This window comes from Bufo bufo, chromosome 6 (assembly GCF_905171765.1).
Source record: "Bufo bufo chromosome 6, aBufBuf1.1, whole genome shotgun sequence".
NCBI classification, from domain to species: domain Eukaryota; kingdom Metazoa; phylum Chordata; class Amphibia; order Anura; family Bufonidae; genus Bufo; species Bufo bufo.
The window spans coordinates 32749229-32764111 of NC_053394.1; the positions used below are offsets into that span (position 1 = coordinate 32749229).

Here is a 14883-nt window from a genome sequence, read left to right on the forward strand (position 1 = left end):
CTCTAATAAATGAAAGATGGAATCTGATTGGACAACTAAGCCCGTTTTCCTTTGCACCAGTTTTGATAAATCTCCCCCGATGTGGGTGAAGGAGCCCTAAAGGAAAGTTGTGTCCTTCTTCTGAGTTTCGGACCCACAAATACTGATGCAGACTACACGGGTGTGAAGAAGGCCTTTGTATCCGGTAGCACCGCCTGCAGCAGTAAAGCTGGTGACGAGCGACACAAAGATTTAGCAAATTGTCAGTAAAATCAGACAAACAAGCAAAATTGAGTTAGAACCCGCGTTAGCGGCCGAGTGAAGACATCTCACCCTTTGAAACTCATGAAAATAGAAACTCTGGGACTGAAAAAAGGAAGATCAAGCGTTGATGCTCATGGTAAATTTCACTCATTAGTATTCAATCACACAAAATTACGTAGCAATTAGTTGCCTAATATCCAGGAACAGGATTATTGTTCTCGCAGTAATCAGAAGCGGCGCTCATATAATTACCATTCCACATAGCAACGCAGCCATGACCCAAATACGCTCCGGCAGGCGACTCCGAGCTGGAGAGTTGTCACTTGAAATCCGAACTGATTGCGAAAAGGGGCATCTCAGAGAGCGTCGATATGATCTGCAGCATCGCTGTCACGTTTCTCTGCTCTTATTTTACCATGATGCGCGGTCGGTCCGGGATTTGCAGTTTGTGGCAGTTCATGTGGCAAAGTCATGGGGTTGTACGATGAAAGCAAAGTGGATGAGATTTTAATGGCGGGTTCTCACCAGCGTTAGGAATTCCATCGTACAGTTCAGTTATAACAGAGTTATAGCGGAATATAACGGTATTATAGGACAAAATGCAAAATGGAAAACTTTAAGAGGCATCCATTTTGATCCGTCATAATAAAAGTCTATGGGCAAACATAATGGATCCATCTGGTTTCCGTTATGCCAGGACTTTATTTTCCGTCATGAATAACGGAAAAAAACTGAACCGTTATATGTGCACATAGACATGTATTAGGACGGAGCAAAACGGAATGCCTCTTAAAGTCTTCAGTTTTGCATTCCGTTATATTCCGCTATAACTCTGTTATAACGGAACTGTATGATGGAATTCCTAACGCTGGTGAGAACCTGCCCTAAGAAATGTCCTCCTTACAGTGCATTAAAAATCTGCAGTGGAAATTGACTCGTGGTGCAGATTTGACATCTGCAGCAATTTACGCTGTGGATCCCCTTCACGGATTTCCCACCATTTGCAATGCAGCGAGTGAAATCCACAGTCATTACCGCTACAGACATCGACTGAGGACTATAGAGACTGTCCTGTCATTAGTGACCACCGGCTGTGGAGTATAGAGACTGTCCTGTCATTAACGACCACCGGCTGTGGAGTATAGAGACTGTCCTGTCATCAATGACCACCGGCTGTGGACTATAGAGACTGTCCTGTCATCAGTGACCACCCGCTGTGGAGTATAGAGACTGTCCTGCCATCAGTGACCACTGGCTGAGGAGTATAGAGACTGTCCTGCCATCAGTGACCACTGGCTGTGGAGTATAGAGACTGTCCTGTCATTAGTGTTCACCATCTGTGGAGTATAGAGACTGTCCTGTCATCAGTGACCACCGGCTGTGGAGTATAGAGACTGTCCTGTCATCAGTGACCACCGGCTGTGGAGTATAGAGACTGTCCTGTCATCAGTGACCACTGGCTGTGGAGTATAGAGACTGTCCTGTCATTAGTGACCACCATCTGTGGAGTATAGAGACTGTCCTGTCATTAGTGACCACCATCTGTGGAGTATAGAGACTGTCCTGTCATCAGTGACCACCGGCTGTGGAGTATAGAGACTGTCCTGTCATCGGTGACCACCATCTGTGGAGTATAGAGACTGTCCTGTCATCAGTGACCACCGGCTGTGGAGTATAGAGACTGTCCTGTCATCAGTGACCACTGGCTGTGGAGTATAGAGACTGTCCTGTCATCAGTGACCACTGGCTGTGGAGTATAGAGACTGTCCTGTCATTAGTGACCACCATCTTTGGAGTATAGAGACTGTCCGGTCATCACCGACCACCGACTGGGGAGTATAGAGACTGTCCTGTCATCAGTGACCACCATCTGTGGAGTATAGAGACTGTCCTGTCATTAGTGACCACCATCTGTGGAGTATAGAGACTGTCCTGTCATTAGTGACCACCATCTGTGGAGTATAGAGAACGTCCTGTCATCACCAACCACCGGCTGGGGAGTATAGAGACTGTCCTGTCATCAGTGACCACCGGCTGTGGAGTATAGAGACTGTCCTGTCATCAGTGACCACTGGCTGTGGAGTATAGAGACTGTCCTGTCATCAGTGACCACTGGCTGTGGAGTATAGAGACTGTCCTGTCATTAGTGACCACCATCTTTGGAGTATAGAGACTGTCCGGTCATCACCGACCACCGACTGGGGAGTATAGAGACTGTCCTGTCATCAGTGACCACCGGCTGTGGAGTATAGAGACTGTCCTGTCATCAGTGACCACCGGCTGTGGAGTATAGAGACTGTCCGGTGATCACCGACCACCGGCTGGGGAGTATAGAGACTGTCCTGTCATTAACGACCACCGGCTGTGGAGTATAGAGACTGTCCTGTCATCAATGACCACCGGCTGTGGACTATAGAGACTGTCCTGTCATCAGTGACCACCCGCTGTGGAGTATAGAGACTGTCCTGCCATCAGTGACCACTGGCTGTGGAGTATAGAGACTGTCCTGTCATTAGTGTTCACCATCTGTGGAGTATAGAGACTGTCCTGTCATCACCGACCACCGGCTGTGGAGTATAGAGACTGTCCGGTGATCACCGACCACCGGCTGGGGAGTATAGAGACTGTCCTGTCATCAGTGACCACCGGCTGTGGAGTATAGAGACTGTCAAGTCATCAGTGACCACTGGCTGTGGAGTATAGAGACTGTCCTGTCATCACCGACCACCGGCTGTGGAGTATAGAGACTGTCCTGTCATCACCGACCACCGGCTGTGGAGTATAGAGACTGTCCTGTCATCACCGACCACCGGCTGTGGAGTATAGAGACTGTCCTGTCATCACCGACCACTGGCTGTGGACTATAGAGACTGTCCTGTCATCAGTGACCACTGGCTGTGGACTATAGAGACAGTTATACCACCAGAGGAGTTAAATCCCACTAAGAGACGGTTCTGTTGCTATTGTGTCTCACAATTCGGTGTGTGTAACCGTCAAGCTCTGTGTCATAATACTGAGTGTAACCATCAAGTTGGTGCTCTCTCTCTGACGTGCCGTCACCATGTGCTCATTGCCGCAATCTGAGCAAACCACTTTCGTGTTAAACTTTGCAGAGACTGCGGGAGATGCTGCGCCATCCTGGAGTGGGGCACCCTGTAATGGTCATAAGCAGTGGCATACACAGAAAAGTAAGGGCCCCATAGCTAGGATCAAAGGCCCCCCACACCGGACAGAAGGGTTTCCACCTAAACCCCTTTCAATGACCCTTGGGCCATTTTTCCACTGCTTCATTTACTAAAAGTTGTTTCTTTAGAGGATAAAGTCCTGACCAAGTTTTCACCCCCAGTAGAAGAGGAGATGATCCCAACTAAGACTGGGCCCCCTCTTTCCCTGGGCCCCACAGCAGTCTCATGGTCTGCTGTGGTAGTTATGCTCCTGGTCATAGGCTACACCCATAAGTTTCTGACCCTCTTACATGTGCATCAATTTCTGTAACTCCCATTCATATGAATGATACCATTACATAAATTTCTGCAAAAAAATTATAAACCTGCCACGTGCGACTAAACCCTTACTAAACCGACATAGAAATTCAGTCTACTTTGTGTATTCCAAGCAAGAACAGGTTCACTCAGCCTTGACGTCCCCTTAATTCAATTACTCTATCTATCCGTGTGTTTTCCAGGGGGCCGTCAATAACTTTCAGTCCAAGGAGAGATTTCCCAACCGAGTTATAAAATCACCTGTGATTGATCCTCCAGTCTCCCCAATAATAGCCCGGCAGAGGAGTGCTAGTTAATGAGAAGATGACAGCAGGGCGAGCAAGGTCAGCGCAGGGCCAGGGCTATCACTGACAGTGATCCATTGTATTGATCTTCCCCATTGCATCAATGACTTCCTGACCGGAAAGTAGTGACTATGGCTGTGGATATACTGGAAAACACCTTCAACTACAAATCATTTGCTTTACTACAAACCATTCTCCTTCAGAGCTGTACTCAGAATTCTGGTGGTTACTCCTAGAAATCATTTAACTCTTATGTGGACAGCCCGCTTTCATATACTGTGGCTCTGATGCTGCAGGGGAAGTGCATTATCAGAGGCAGGGCTGGGGTCTGTAGTGCCTATGACTATGGATATACTAGAAAACTCCTTTAAGTACAAAGAATTTGCTTTACTACAAACCATTCTCCTTCAGAGCTGAATTCAGAATTCTGCTGTTGTTACTAACCCTTATCAGGACAACTCACTTTTCTATAGCTATGATGCTGCAGGTGAAGTGCATTATTACAGGCAGGGGACGGGGGCACTGTCCTTGGGGTACTCTCTGGGCAATGCCTACAGGAGGCACCCGCTAGCTAAAACATTGTGTGTGGGGGTATGCTCTGTCTGGGGTACTCTGTAGATAGGAATTTTTTTGTGATGGTACTCTGTGGCTGGGTCACTGTCTACGATCCACCCTCTAGCTAGGTCACGGTATATGGGGACACCACTACTTAGTCAATTGAATGGGGAACCAAGTAATAGATTTTTGGGCCATGTCCTCCACGGTGAAAGCTTCTCTTTGGAGTTGCTCTATATATAGAGAAAGGGTTCTTCTTACTGAATCCTATAATACAAGCATAGGACCCAAGTGTCTTCCATCCAGTAGGACAGTCCTGGATTTCAGGGGTTGATCCACTTCTCAGGAGGTCAGCACAATGTCATGCTGGATGCCAAGTGTTTTCTTCTCTCCTCCCTATTTCCCGCACCCCTCCCTGCTCGTTTTTGGGTACTATACCTCTTGGAAGCTTTCTCCTGGGCTAATAAAAGCTATAATAATAATAATAATAATAATAAAAATAATAATAATAATTTGATTTATATTAGTTCCCTGAACCCAGGAGCGGACTGGCCATAGACCCTACTGGAAAATTTCCTGGTGGGCCGATGCCCAGCTGGTCGTCCAAGGTCTCCTCATGGCCACCAGCCAGGTACATGAAGACTAATGTAGGAGCATCAGGCACTTATATACCTGGTACCCTCCTGAATTCAACTGTATTGCCATCCTCAGGACAGTGATACCGTTTCATACTGGCAGTATATTGTGTTGCACTGTGGTAACTGGTTGTGATTGGGCAGAATTTTGTTCTGCACTACAGTATTGCTGGACCCCACCAACTTCTGTTGTCCCTATCCCTACTTATGTTGCCCTTCTGTCAGTTTGGACCCACCTACACCATGGGGCCACTTTTATTTTTTATTTTTTTTCCAGGGCCACTGTAAGCTCCCAGTCTGCCCCAGCTTGAACCTTAGATAGTAGTAATAATAATAATAATCATATAATAATGCATATCACACGATGATCATGGGGTCTGACACATACAACTCTTTAGTACAGAGTCTTACAGGCCCAGTCTTATTCCACGTCTACAGAGGTATTCTCCTGTCCTCTAGAAGAATTTCGGAAATATCTCCATATGAACGCAGTCCGATAGAATATTGGACTGAAATGAATATTGAACATAGTGCCATGCTGTACCCATTTACTGCACACATTGCTCCTCTATCGTTACATTACCATACTTTATCCACATAGGGCTAAACGTTTTCCGTGTTTCCAAATTGTGCTAACATACAGTGCCCAGAAAGAGGACCACACGTAGACCCATATTTTGCATGGGAGCACAACTATAATTTTCATGGGAGCAGAGACTTTTGTGCATAGTCTGCTGGAAGGGGCCATTGGACTAGTGGAGTATTTTAAGGTGACTGATGGAACAGAAGACAATGCCTTTGTCATTATAGAACCATATTGCAGAGCCTGCAGGAGAGGCGGTGAGAGTAGTGAAGTGCTCCAAGGCAACCCAGGAGACCCGAGGCAATGTGAGAATGCTATGTTTCCAAAGCAGAGCCTTTTTGTGCTCATATACAGTGCCCAAAGGGCACCATACTTTAACATGCAACCATATTTTGCAAAATAGGAGCAAAAAGCTGTGTGCAGAGCCTGTGGGAGAGGCGGTGAGAGTAGTGAAGTGCTCCAAGGTGACCCAGGGGAATGGAAGACCTGAGGGAATGTGAGAGTGCTGTGTTTCCAAAACAGAGTCTTTTTGAGCACCATACTTTGTCAATATGCAACCAAATTTTGCAAAATAGGAGCAAAAAGCTGTGGCCAGAGCCTGCGGGAGAGGCGGTGAGAGTAGTGAAGTGCTCCAAGGTGACCCAGGGGAATGTGAGAGCGCTATACGTTTTTGTGCTCATATACAGTGCCCAAAGAGCACCATACCTTGTCAACTATTTTTTTTTTCCATCAGATCTTTTTTATTGAAGTTTCATATATAACATATAAGCATATGGAAACAGCGTTAACTGTCAGACAGGATCCCGCTACGTGCAGGAGTATGTATCATTTACATAACAACAACTTCAGTGACAAAAACGTCTGTTATCACGTTAAACAAATGTGATCCATCCTGAACCCATCCCCCCGCTCCCCTGCCCCCCCCTCTCCGTGTGACCACTCCTACAGTAAAAATTATAATACTGCAATACCGTTTACACTTGATATCCCCGTAGATGCAACAACTACTTATGCATTTTTTAATTAGTCCTCCCAAACCCTCGTACAACCATACCATTCCATATGTGCATCAATCTTTGAGACACCCGGCCAGGACCGGCTAGCCACATCTGCCACTGCTTCTGGAATTTTTGTACCGTTTTAATGTAGATACCGCTCTCCATAGATATCACATGATTAACCTAATTTATCCCCTCGGATTCGGATGGGGGGGGGGCTTGATTGTATCCAATGCATAGCAATGGATTAACGAGCAACATATAGCAATCTGGTGACCGCTAGTTTATGATTAGTGGACATGGAGAGGTCTTCCACATACCCAAGATAACCCACCAAAGGCACTTTCGGTAAGGTAATGTCATAACTTTCTTCAATTTGTTTGTATACTGCACTCCAAAAATGCTCCAGTTCCGAACAGGACCAGAACATATAAATCAGGTCTTCTTCCGGGGCAGCACACCTAGGGCATTTCGAGTCCGCACGTGGACCCATCTTGCACATTAACCGTGGCGTCATGTAAACACGATGTAATAGAAACAATTGCGATCTTCTATGTGCCACGCACATAGAAACTGTGGGTACTGCCCCCCGAACATCCCTCCACATTTCGTCTGACATTTCTCCCACATCCCCTTCCCATTTACTCTTAAGTCTAGCGAGTGGATCCTTTAGTTCTTTACCCAATAGCTTGGCATAGGTCATGGAGATAATCCTACGCGTAAGCCTGGCCTGCATCACCAAGTCTATCATTGGCATGGAATGCACGTTGCTGCCTTAACTGTGGATACTGATAGAACACCCGATTTGGCAGTTGGAAGTCTAACTGCAATTCTTGAAAGGACTTGAGGTTCCCTTCTATATATAGTTGTGATATTTTATGAACCCCCACCCTTTCCCTCCATACCTTGTCAACATTAATTCATATTTTGCATGGGAACTAATAACTCTGTGCAGAGCCTGCGGGAGAGGCGGTCAGAGCAGCGGAGTGCTCCAAGGTGACCCAGGGGAATGGAAGACCTGAGGCAATGTGAGAATGCTATGTTTCCAAAGCAGAGCCTTTTTGTGCTCATATACAGTGCCCAAAGGGCACCATACTTTAACATGCAACCATATTTTGCATAATAGGAGCAGAAAGCTGTGTGCAGAGCCTGTGTGAGAGGCGGTGAGAACAGTGAAGTGCTCCAAGGTGACCCAGGGGAATGGAAGACCTGAGGGAATATGAGAATGCTATGTTTCCAAAACAGAGTCTTTTTGAGCACCATACTTTGTCAATATGCAACCAAATTTTGCAAAATAGGAGCAAAAAGCTGTGTGCAGAGCCTGCGGGAGAGGCAGTCGGAACAGTGAAGTGCTCCAAGGTGACTGAGGGAATGGAAGACCAGCGGGAAACTGAGAGTGCTTTCTAAAGTAGAGCTTTTTTGTGCTCACATGCAGTGCCCAAACAGTCCCATACTTTGCACGGGAGCAAAAAGCTGTGTGCAGAGCCTGCAGGAGAGGCCGCACCACTATCAAACAGGAAAAACTGCAGTGAAAAGAAGAGCTGAAAAACGTGCTTTTTGTGCCTGAATTGTAACCCGTCGTGTACGAGATTTTCTTGATGACGATGTATCGTAGCAGCGCTTGTGGCTGAACATCGTTAGAAACACCGTACGAATTCTGGAAGCCAGCAAATTATTGAGCGCTGTAAAATGGTTTTAACCTTTTAATTACCCGTGTAAGATGAAGAGCGTATATACGGTCCAAGTCTTCATATCAGGGTTTAGAGATAGCAGGGGATATTATTGACAATTTTATTTCAAAGTGTCTTCTTCACCCAGTGCTCTATTCCACAAACTTGCCAAAATGTAATTGAATTTCAAAGCAATACTGCTGACTTATCAGCAAGGCGCAGGTAGCAGAATAGCACATTGGCTTCTCCATACAGCGGTGACGTGTGCTGCGCTCTTGTCACTGTGGCTGTAAAAAAAAAAAAAATTCAGAGGACAAAAGAAACATAACAGGGAGAAGCCTTGACACTCCACCATGGACATTCAATGAAGAGTTGCATGCACAGCCTAATAGGGAAAGTAAATTCGGTGATCCGAGGATGGCAAATGCAATCCAAGATTGTGAAACACTGCGGCAGAAAGGAATTAATGCTTTATGTATGTATTATTTCAGAGAATGGCTGTCATGGGGTCACACATTCTTTGTTACATAAGCCAGAGACAGTTTGTCGCAAGTGCAGGCTGGAAGGAATTGCTGCCTGTGACATTAACCTCCAGTTTAGCAAATGCATGAGCTGCCACAGAGATGTGAGAGAAGTCTGCAAGAAGTTTACAACAAAGGTGTGACTTGGCTAGAATGCAGAATCTGTAAAGGGGCCCCTACCTACCAGCTGCCTTTATATTACTGCCCCTATGTACAAGAATATAACTACTATAATACTGCTCCTATGTACAAGAATATAACTACTATAATACTGCCTCCCTATGTACAAGAATATAACTACTATAATACTGCTCCTTATGTAGAAGAATATAACTACTATAATACTGCTCCTATGTACAAGAATATAACTACTATAATACTGCCTCCTATGTAGAATAATATAACTACTATAATACTGCTCCTATGAACAAGAATATAACTACTATAATACTGCTCCTATGTACAAGAATATAACTACTATAATACTGCTCCCTATGTACAAGAATATAACTACTATAACACTGCTCCTATGTACAAGAATATAACTACTATAATACTGCTCCTATGTACAAGAATATAACTACTATAATACTGCTCCTATGTACAAGAATATAACTACTATAATACTGCCTCCTATGTACAAGAATATGACTACTATAATACTGCCTCCTATGTACAAGAATATAACTACTATAATACTGCCCCTATGTACTTGAATATAACTACTATAATACTGCTCCTATGTACAAGAATATAACTACTATAATACTGCTCCTATGTACAAGAATATAACTACTATAATACTGCCTCCTATGTACAAGAATATAACTACTATAATACTGCTCCTATGTACAAGAATATAACTACTATAATACTGCTCCTATGTACAAGAATATAACTACTATAATACTGCTCCTATTTACAAGAATATAACTACTATAATACTGCTCCTATGTACAAGAATATATCTACTATAATACTGCTCCTATGTACAAGAATTTAACTACTATAATACTGCTCCTATGTACAAGAATATAACTACTATAATACTGCCTCCTATGTACAAGAATATAACTACTATAATACTGCTCCTATGTACAAGAATATATCTACTATAATACTGCTCCTATGTACAAGAATATATCTACTATAATACTGCTCCTATGTACAAGAATATATCTACTATAATACTGCTCCTATGTACAAGAATAGAACTACTATAATACTGCTCCTATGTACAAGAATATAACTACTATAATACTGCCTCCTATGTACAAGAATATGACTACTATAATACTGCTCCTATGTACAAGTATATAACTACTATAATACTGCTCCTATGTACAAGAATATAACTACTATAATACTGCTCCTATGTACAAAAATATAACTACTATAATACTGCTCCTATGTACAAGAATATAACTACTATAATACTGCCTCCTATGTACAAGAATATAACTAATATAATACTGCTGCTATGTATAAGACTATAACTACTATAATACTGCTCCCTATGTATAAGACTATAACTACTATAATACTGCCTCCTATGTACAAGACTATAACTATTATAATACTGCTCCCTATGTATAAGAATATAACTGCTATAATACTGCTCCTATGTATAAGACTATAACTACTATAATACTGCTCCCTATGTATAAGTCTATAACTACTATAATACTGCTCCTATGTACAAGAATATAACTACTATAATACTGCTCCTATGTACAAGAATATACCTACTATAATACTGCTCCTATGTACAAGAATATAACTACTATAATAATGCTCCTAAGTACAAGAATATAACTACTATAATACTGCTCCTATATACAAGAATATAACTACTATAATACTGCATCCTATGTACAAGAATATAACTACTATAATACTGCCTCCTATATACAAGAATATAACTACTATAATACTGCTCCTATGTACAAGAATATAACTACTATAATACTGCTCCTATGTACAAGAATATAACTACTATAATACTGCCTCCTATGTACAAGAATATAACTACTATAATACTGCCTCCTATGTATAAGACTATAACTATTATAATACTGCTCCCTATGTATAAGAATATAACTGCTATAATACTGCTCCTATGTATAAGACTATAACTACTATAATACTGCTCCCTATGTATAAGTCTATAACTACTATAATACTGCTCCTATGTACAAGAATATAACTACTATAATAATGCTCCTATGTATAAGACTATAACTACTATAATACTGCTCCTATATACAAGAATATAACTACTATAATACTGCCTCCTATGTACAAGAATATAACTACTATAATACTGCCCTCTATATACAAGAATATAACTACTATAATACTGCTCCTATGTACAAGAATATAACTACTATAATACTGCTCCTATGTACAAGAATATAACTACTATAATACTGCTCCTATGTACAAGAATATAACTACTATAATACTGACTCCTATGTACAAGAATATAACTACTATAATACTGCTCCTATGTACAAGAATATAACTACTATACTGACGCTTCCTAGATAGAAGGATATAACTACTATAATACTGCCTCCTATGTACAGAATATAACTACTATAATACTGCTCCTATATACAAGAATATAACTACTATAATACTGCCTCCTATGTACAAGAATATAACTACTATAATACTGCTCCTATGTACAAGAATATAACTACTATAATACTGCTCCTATGTACAAGAATATAACTACTATAATACTGCCTCCTATGTACAAGAATATAACTACTATACTGACGCTTCCTAGATAGAAGGATATAACTATAACTCTGGTTTCTGTGCAGTTTTTATGTGCTTTTTTATTGTTTGTGTTTTTGCAATTACTTGGGATAAGCCATCTCTCATCAGTGTTGAGCACCTTAGCCTTCCCTGCAAATTGAAATTCCGAATAAGTTTTTGGCTGTGGTGTGAACAGTCCACTTTCATCCTTCAGTAGAGGAGGGTGCTATGAAGAATGGGGATCATTGGTTTGAGTTATTATGGAACTGACAGTCTGAAAAGTGGCACCAATCCAGCTGTCAGTGGTGAATTCATCTCCTCTCTGCCAGGTTCTCCCATTCCCCCTGGTTCTTTACAGGCATAAACTTCTGATAAACTTTTTTATTGTCTTTTTCTTAATTATATGTTTGTCGTCTTTTCGGTCCTAAACTGCGTTTTGCTTTTACGTTTTTAGATGAAGTCTGCAGAAGTCGAGGACAGAGCGCTGTTTACAGAGACGTACTGCAAAATCTGCAATGCGCAGTTAATATCCGAGTCTCAGAGGGTGGCACATTATGAGGTGAGCGCATTCGACACCGGTATTTAACCAAATACAGTAATGAAGATTGTAGATGATTTTAAGAACTTTGTTTACATGATGATTAGATGTAGTGGAGCTGAGCGTGTAATTTGCTGCATCATTTGTACATAATGGTAACTCTCTGAGTTATGGTATTACTGAAGATTTACCTGCAGTCCTGTGTAAAGCCTCATGCCGTCACGCAACAAGTCGTGAAGAATAACAAACGCAGCTCTGTTACATCTGGAACATTTCGTGCTTTTCTTATTTGCCTTATCTCAAAGTCCAGCCAAGTATCAGGAATCTAAGGTAATGCTCACTTTTTGTTACAATGCAACAACCAGTCGTCACACAGAAAAGCTTACGAAATACTGTGTATACAGTAAGCCCCTAAGCTCCCCCTAGTGGTTGCTGCAGGCAGTCCAAATGTAAACATATGCTGGGGTTTTCCACCTGTGGTTCAGTGGGATCCCCAACATGGGTTCTGCACAGTGATCAATTGATTCTGGACAGCCAAATCAATGTGGCATCTGGACGCTGTATACAACATCCTGGCTGGTGCCTGTACCTGCAGACCAGAGCCTTGAAGAAAGGAGAAGCTAGAAGCGTGGAAAAGTAAGTCAGTATTATTTTTTTTTACGTTCTGGTCTTTGATTTTTTTGGAGTCTGATCTTAGGTTTGTTGTAGGGGTCTGATTTAGGGTCTGTGTTAGGTGTTTGGTCTCGGGTCTCTGTTAGGGGTCTGATCTGAGGTGGGATTTAGAGGACAAGAGTCAGTATTAGTGGTGTTAAAGGGTCTGATTTAGAGGTTTGAGGTCAGTCTTAGGGGTCTAATATGAGGTCTGATTTAGAGGACTGGGGTCACTCTAAGTGGTCCAATACGGGGATCTGATTTAAAGGACTGGGTCAGTGTTCTAATATGGGGCCCTGTTTAGAGGACTGAGTTAGTCTTAGGGGTCTAATATAGGGTGCTATTTAAAGCACTGGGGTCAGCCTTAGGCTTTTTGCAAATGACTTTATCCGTTTTGTGGTCTTAAATCCACAAAACACGGATACCTCCTTGTGCATGCTGACATTTGTTTCACTTCTGCAGAAATGTCTTGTCCCTGTCTTCAAAACGGACAATAATAGGACATTTTATATCTTTTATTGTGGGCCGGAGGAACGGACTTACAGATGCAGACAGCAAATGATTTGCTGTCCACATTTTTGCATCCTCATTAAAATGAATGGGTCCTTGGCTGATCGACAAAAAAATGCATATCGAATGCAGAAAAGGTAAATGGTAATGTGCATAGGGCCCTGGGAGTCTATTACAAGGTCTAATATGGGGTCTGATATAGAGGACTGGAGTCAGTCTTACTGGTCTAATATGGGGTCTGATATAGAGGACTGGGATCTGTCTTAGTGGTCTAATATGGGGTCTGATATAGAGGACTGGAGTCAGTCTTAGTGGTCTAATATGGGGTCTGATATAGAGGACTGAGTCAGTCTTAGTGGTCTAATATGGGGTCTGATATAGAGGACTGGAGTCAGTCTTAGTGGTCTAATATGGGGTCTGATATAGAGGACTGAGTCAGTCTTAGTGGTCTAATATGGGGTCTGATATAGAGGACTGGAGTCAGTCTTAGTGGTCTAATATGAGGTATGATATAAAGGACTGGGTTCTGTCTTAGTGGTCTAATATGGGGTCTGATATAGAGGACTGGAGTCAGTCTTAGTGGTCTAATATGGAGTCTGATATAGAGGACTGGAGTCAGTCTTAGTGGGCTAATATGGGGTCTGATATAGAGGAATGGAGTCAGTCTTAGTGGTCTAATATGGGGTCTGATATAGAGGACTGAGTCAGTCTTAGTGGTCTAATATGGGGTCTGATATAGAGGACTGGAGTCAGTCTTAGTGGTCTAATATGAGGTATGATATAAAGGACTGGGTTCTGTCTTAGTGGTCTAATATGGGGTCTGATATAGAGGACTGGAGTCAGTCTTAGTGGTCTAATATGGGGTCTGATATAGAGGACTGGAGTCAGTCTTAGTGGTCTAATATGGAGTCTGATATAGAGGACTGGAGTCAGTCTTAGTGGTCTAATATGGGGTATGATATAAAGGACTGGGATCTGTCTTAGTGGTCTAATATGGGGTCTGATATAGAGGACTGGAGTCAGTCTTAGTGGTCTAATATGGGGTCTAATTTAGAGGACTGAGTCAGTCTTAGTGGTCTAATATGGAGTCTTATAGAGGACTGGCATCTGTCTTAGTGGTCTAATATGGAGTCTGATATAGAGGACTGGGATCTGTCTTAGTGGTCTAATATGGGGTCTGATTTAGAGGACTGATTCAGTCTTAGTGGTCTAATATGGGGTCTGATATAGAGGACTGGAGTCAGTCTTAGTGGTCTAATATGGGGTATGATATAAAGGACTGGGATCTGTCTTAGTAGTCTAATATGGGGTCTGATTTAGAGGACTGAGTCAGTCTTAGTGGTCTACTATAGGGTATGATTTAGAGGACTGAGTCAGTCTTAGTGGTCTAATATGGGGTCTGATATAGAGGACTGGAGTCAGTCTT

General features: G+C 42.4%; 1 protein-coding gene across 1 annotated transcript in view; it reads left to right on the top strand.

Annotated features, from left to right (window-relative positions):
• Positions 1-14883, top strand: part of ZMAT4 (zinc finger matrin-type 4) — a 383151-nt gene that overhangs the window by 53099 nt on the left and 315169 nt on the right. The window contains exon 2 of the mRNA XM_040435654.1: positions 12213-12317. Coding sequence (XP_040291588.1) covers positions 12213-12317 — 105 coding nt within the window. The remainder of the gene's footprint in view (positions 1-12212; positions 12318-14883) is intronic.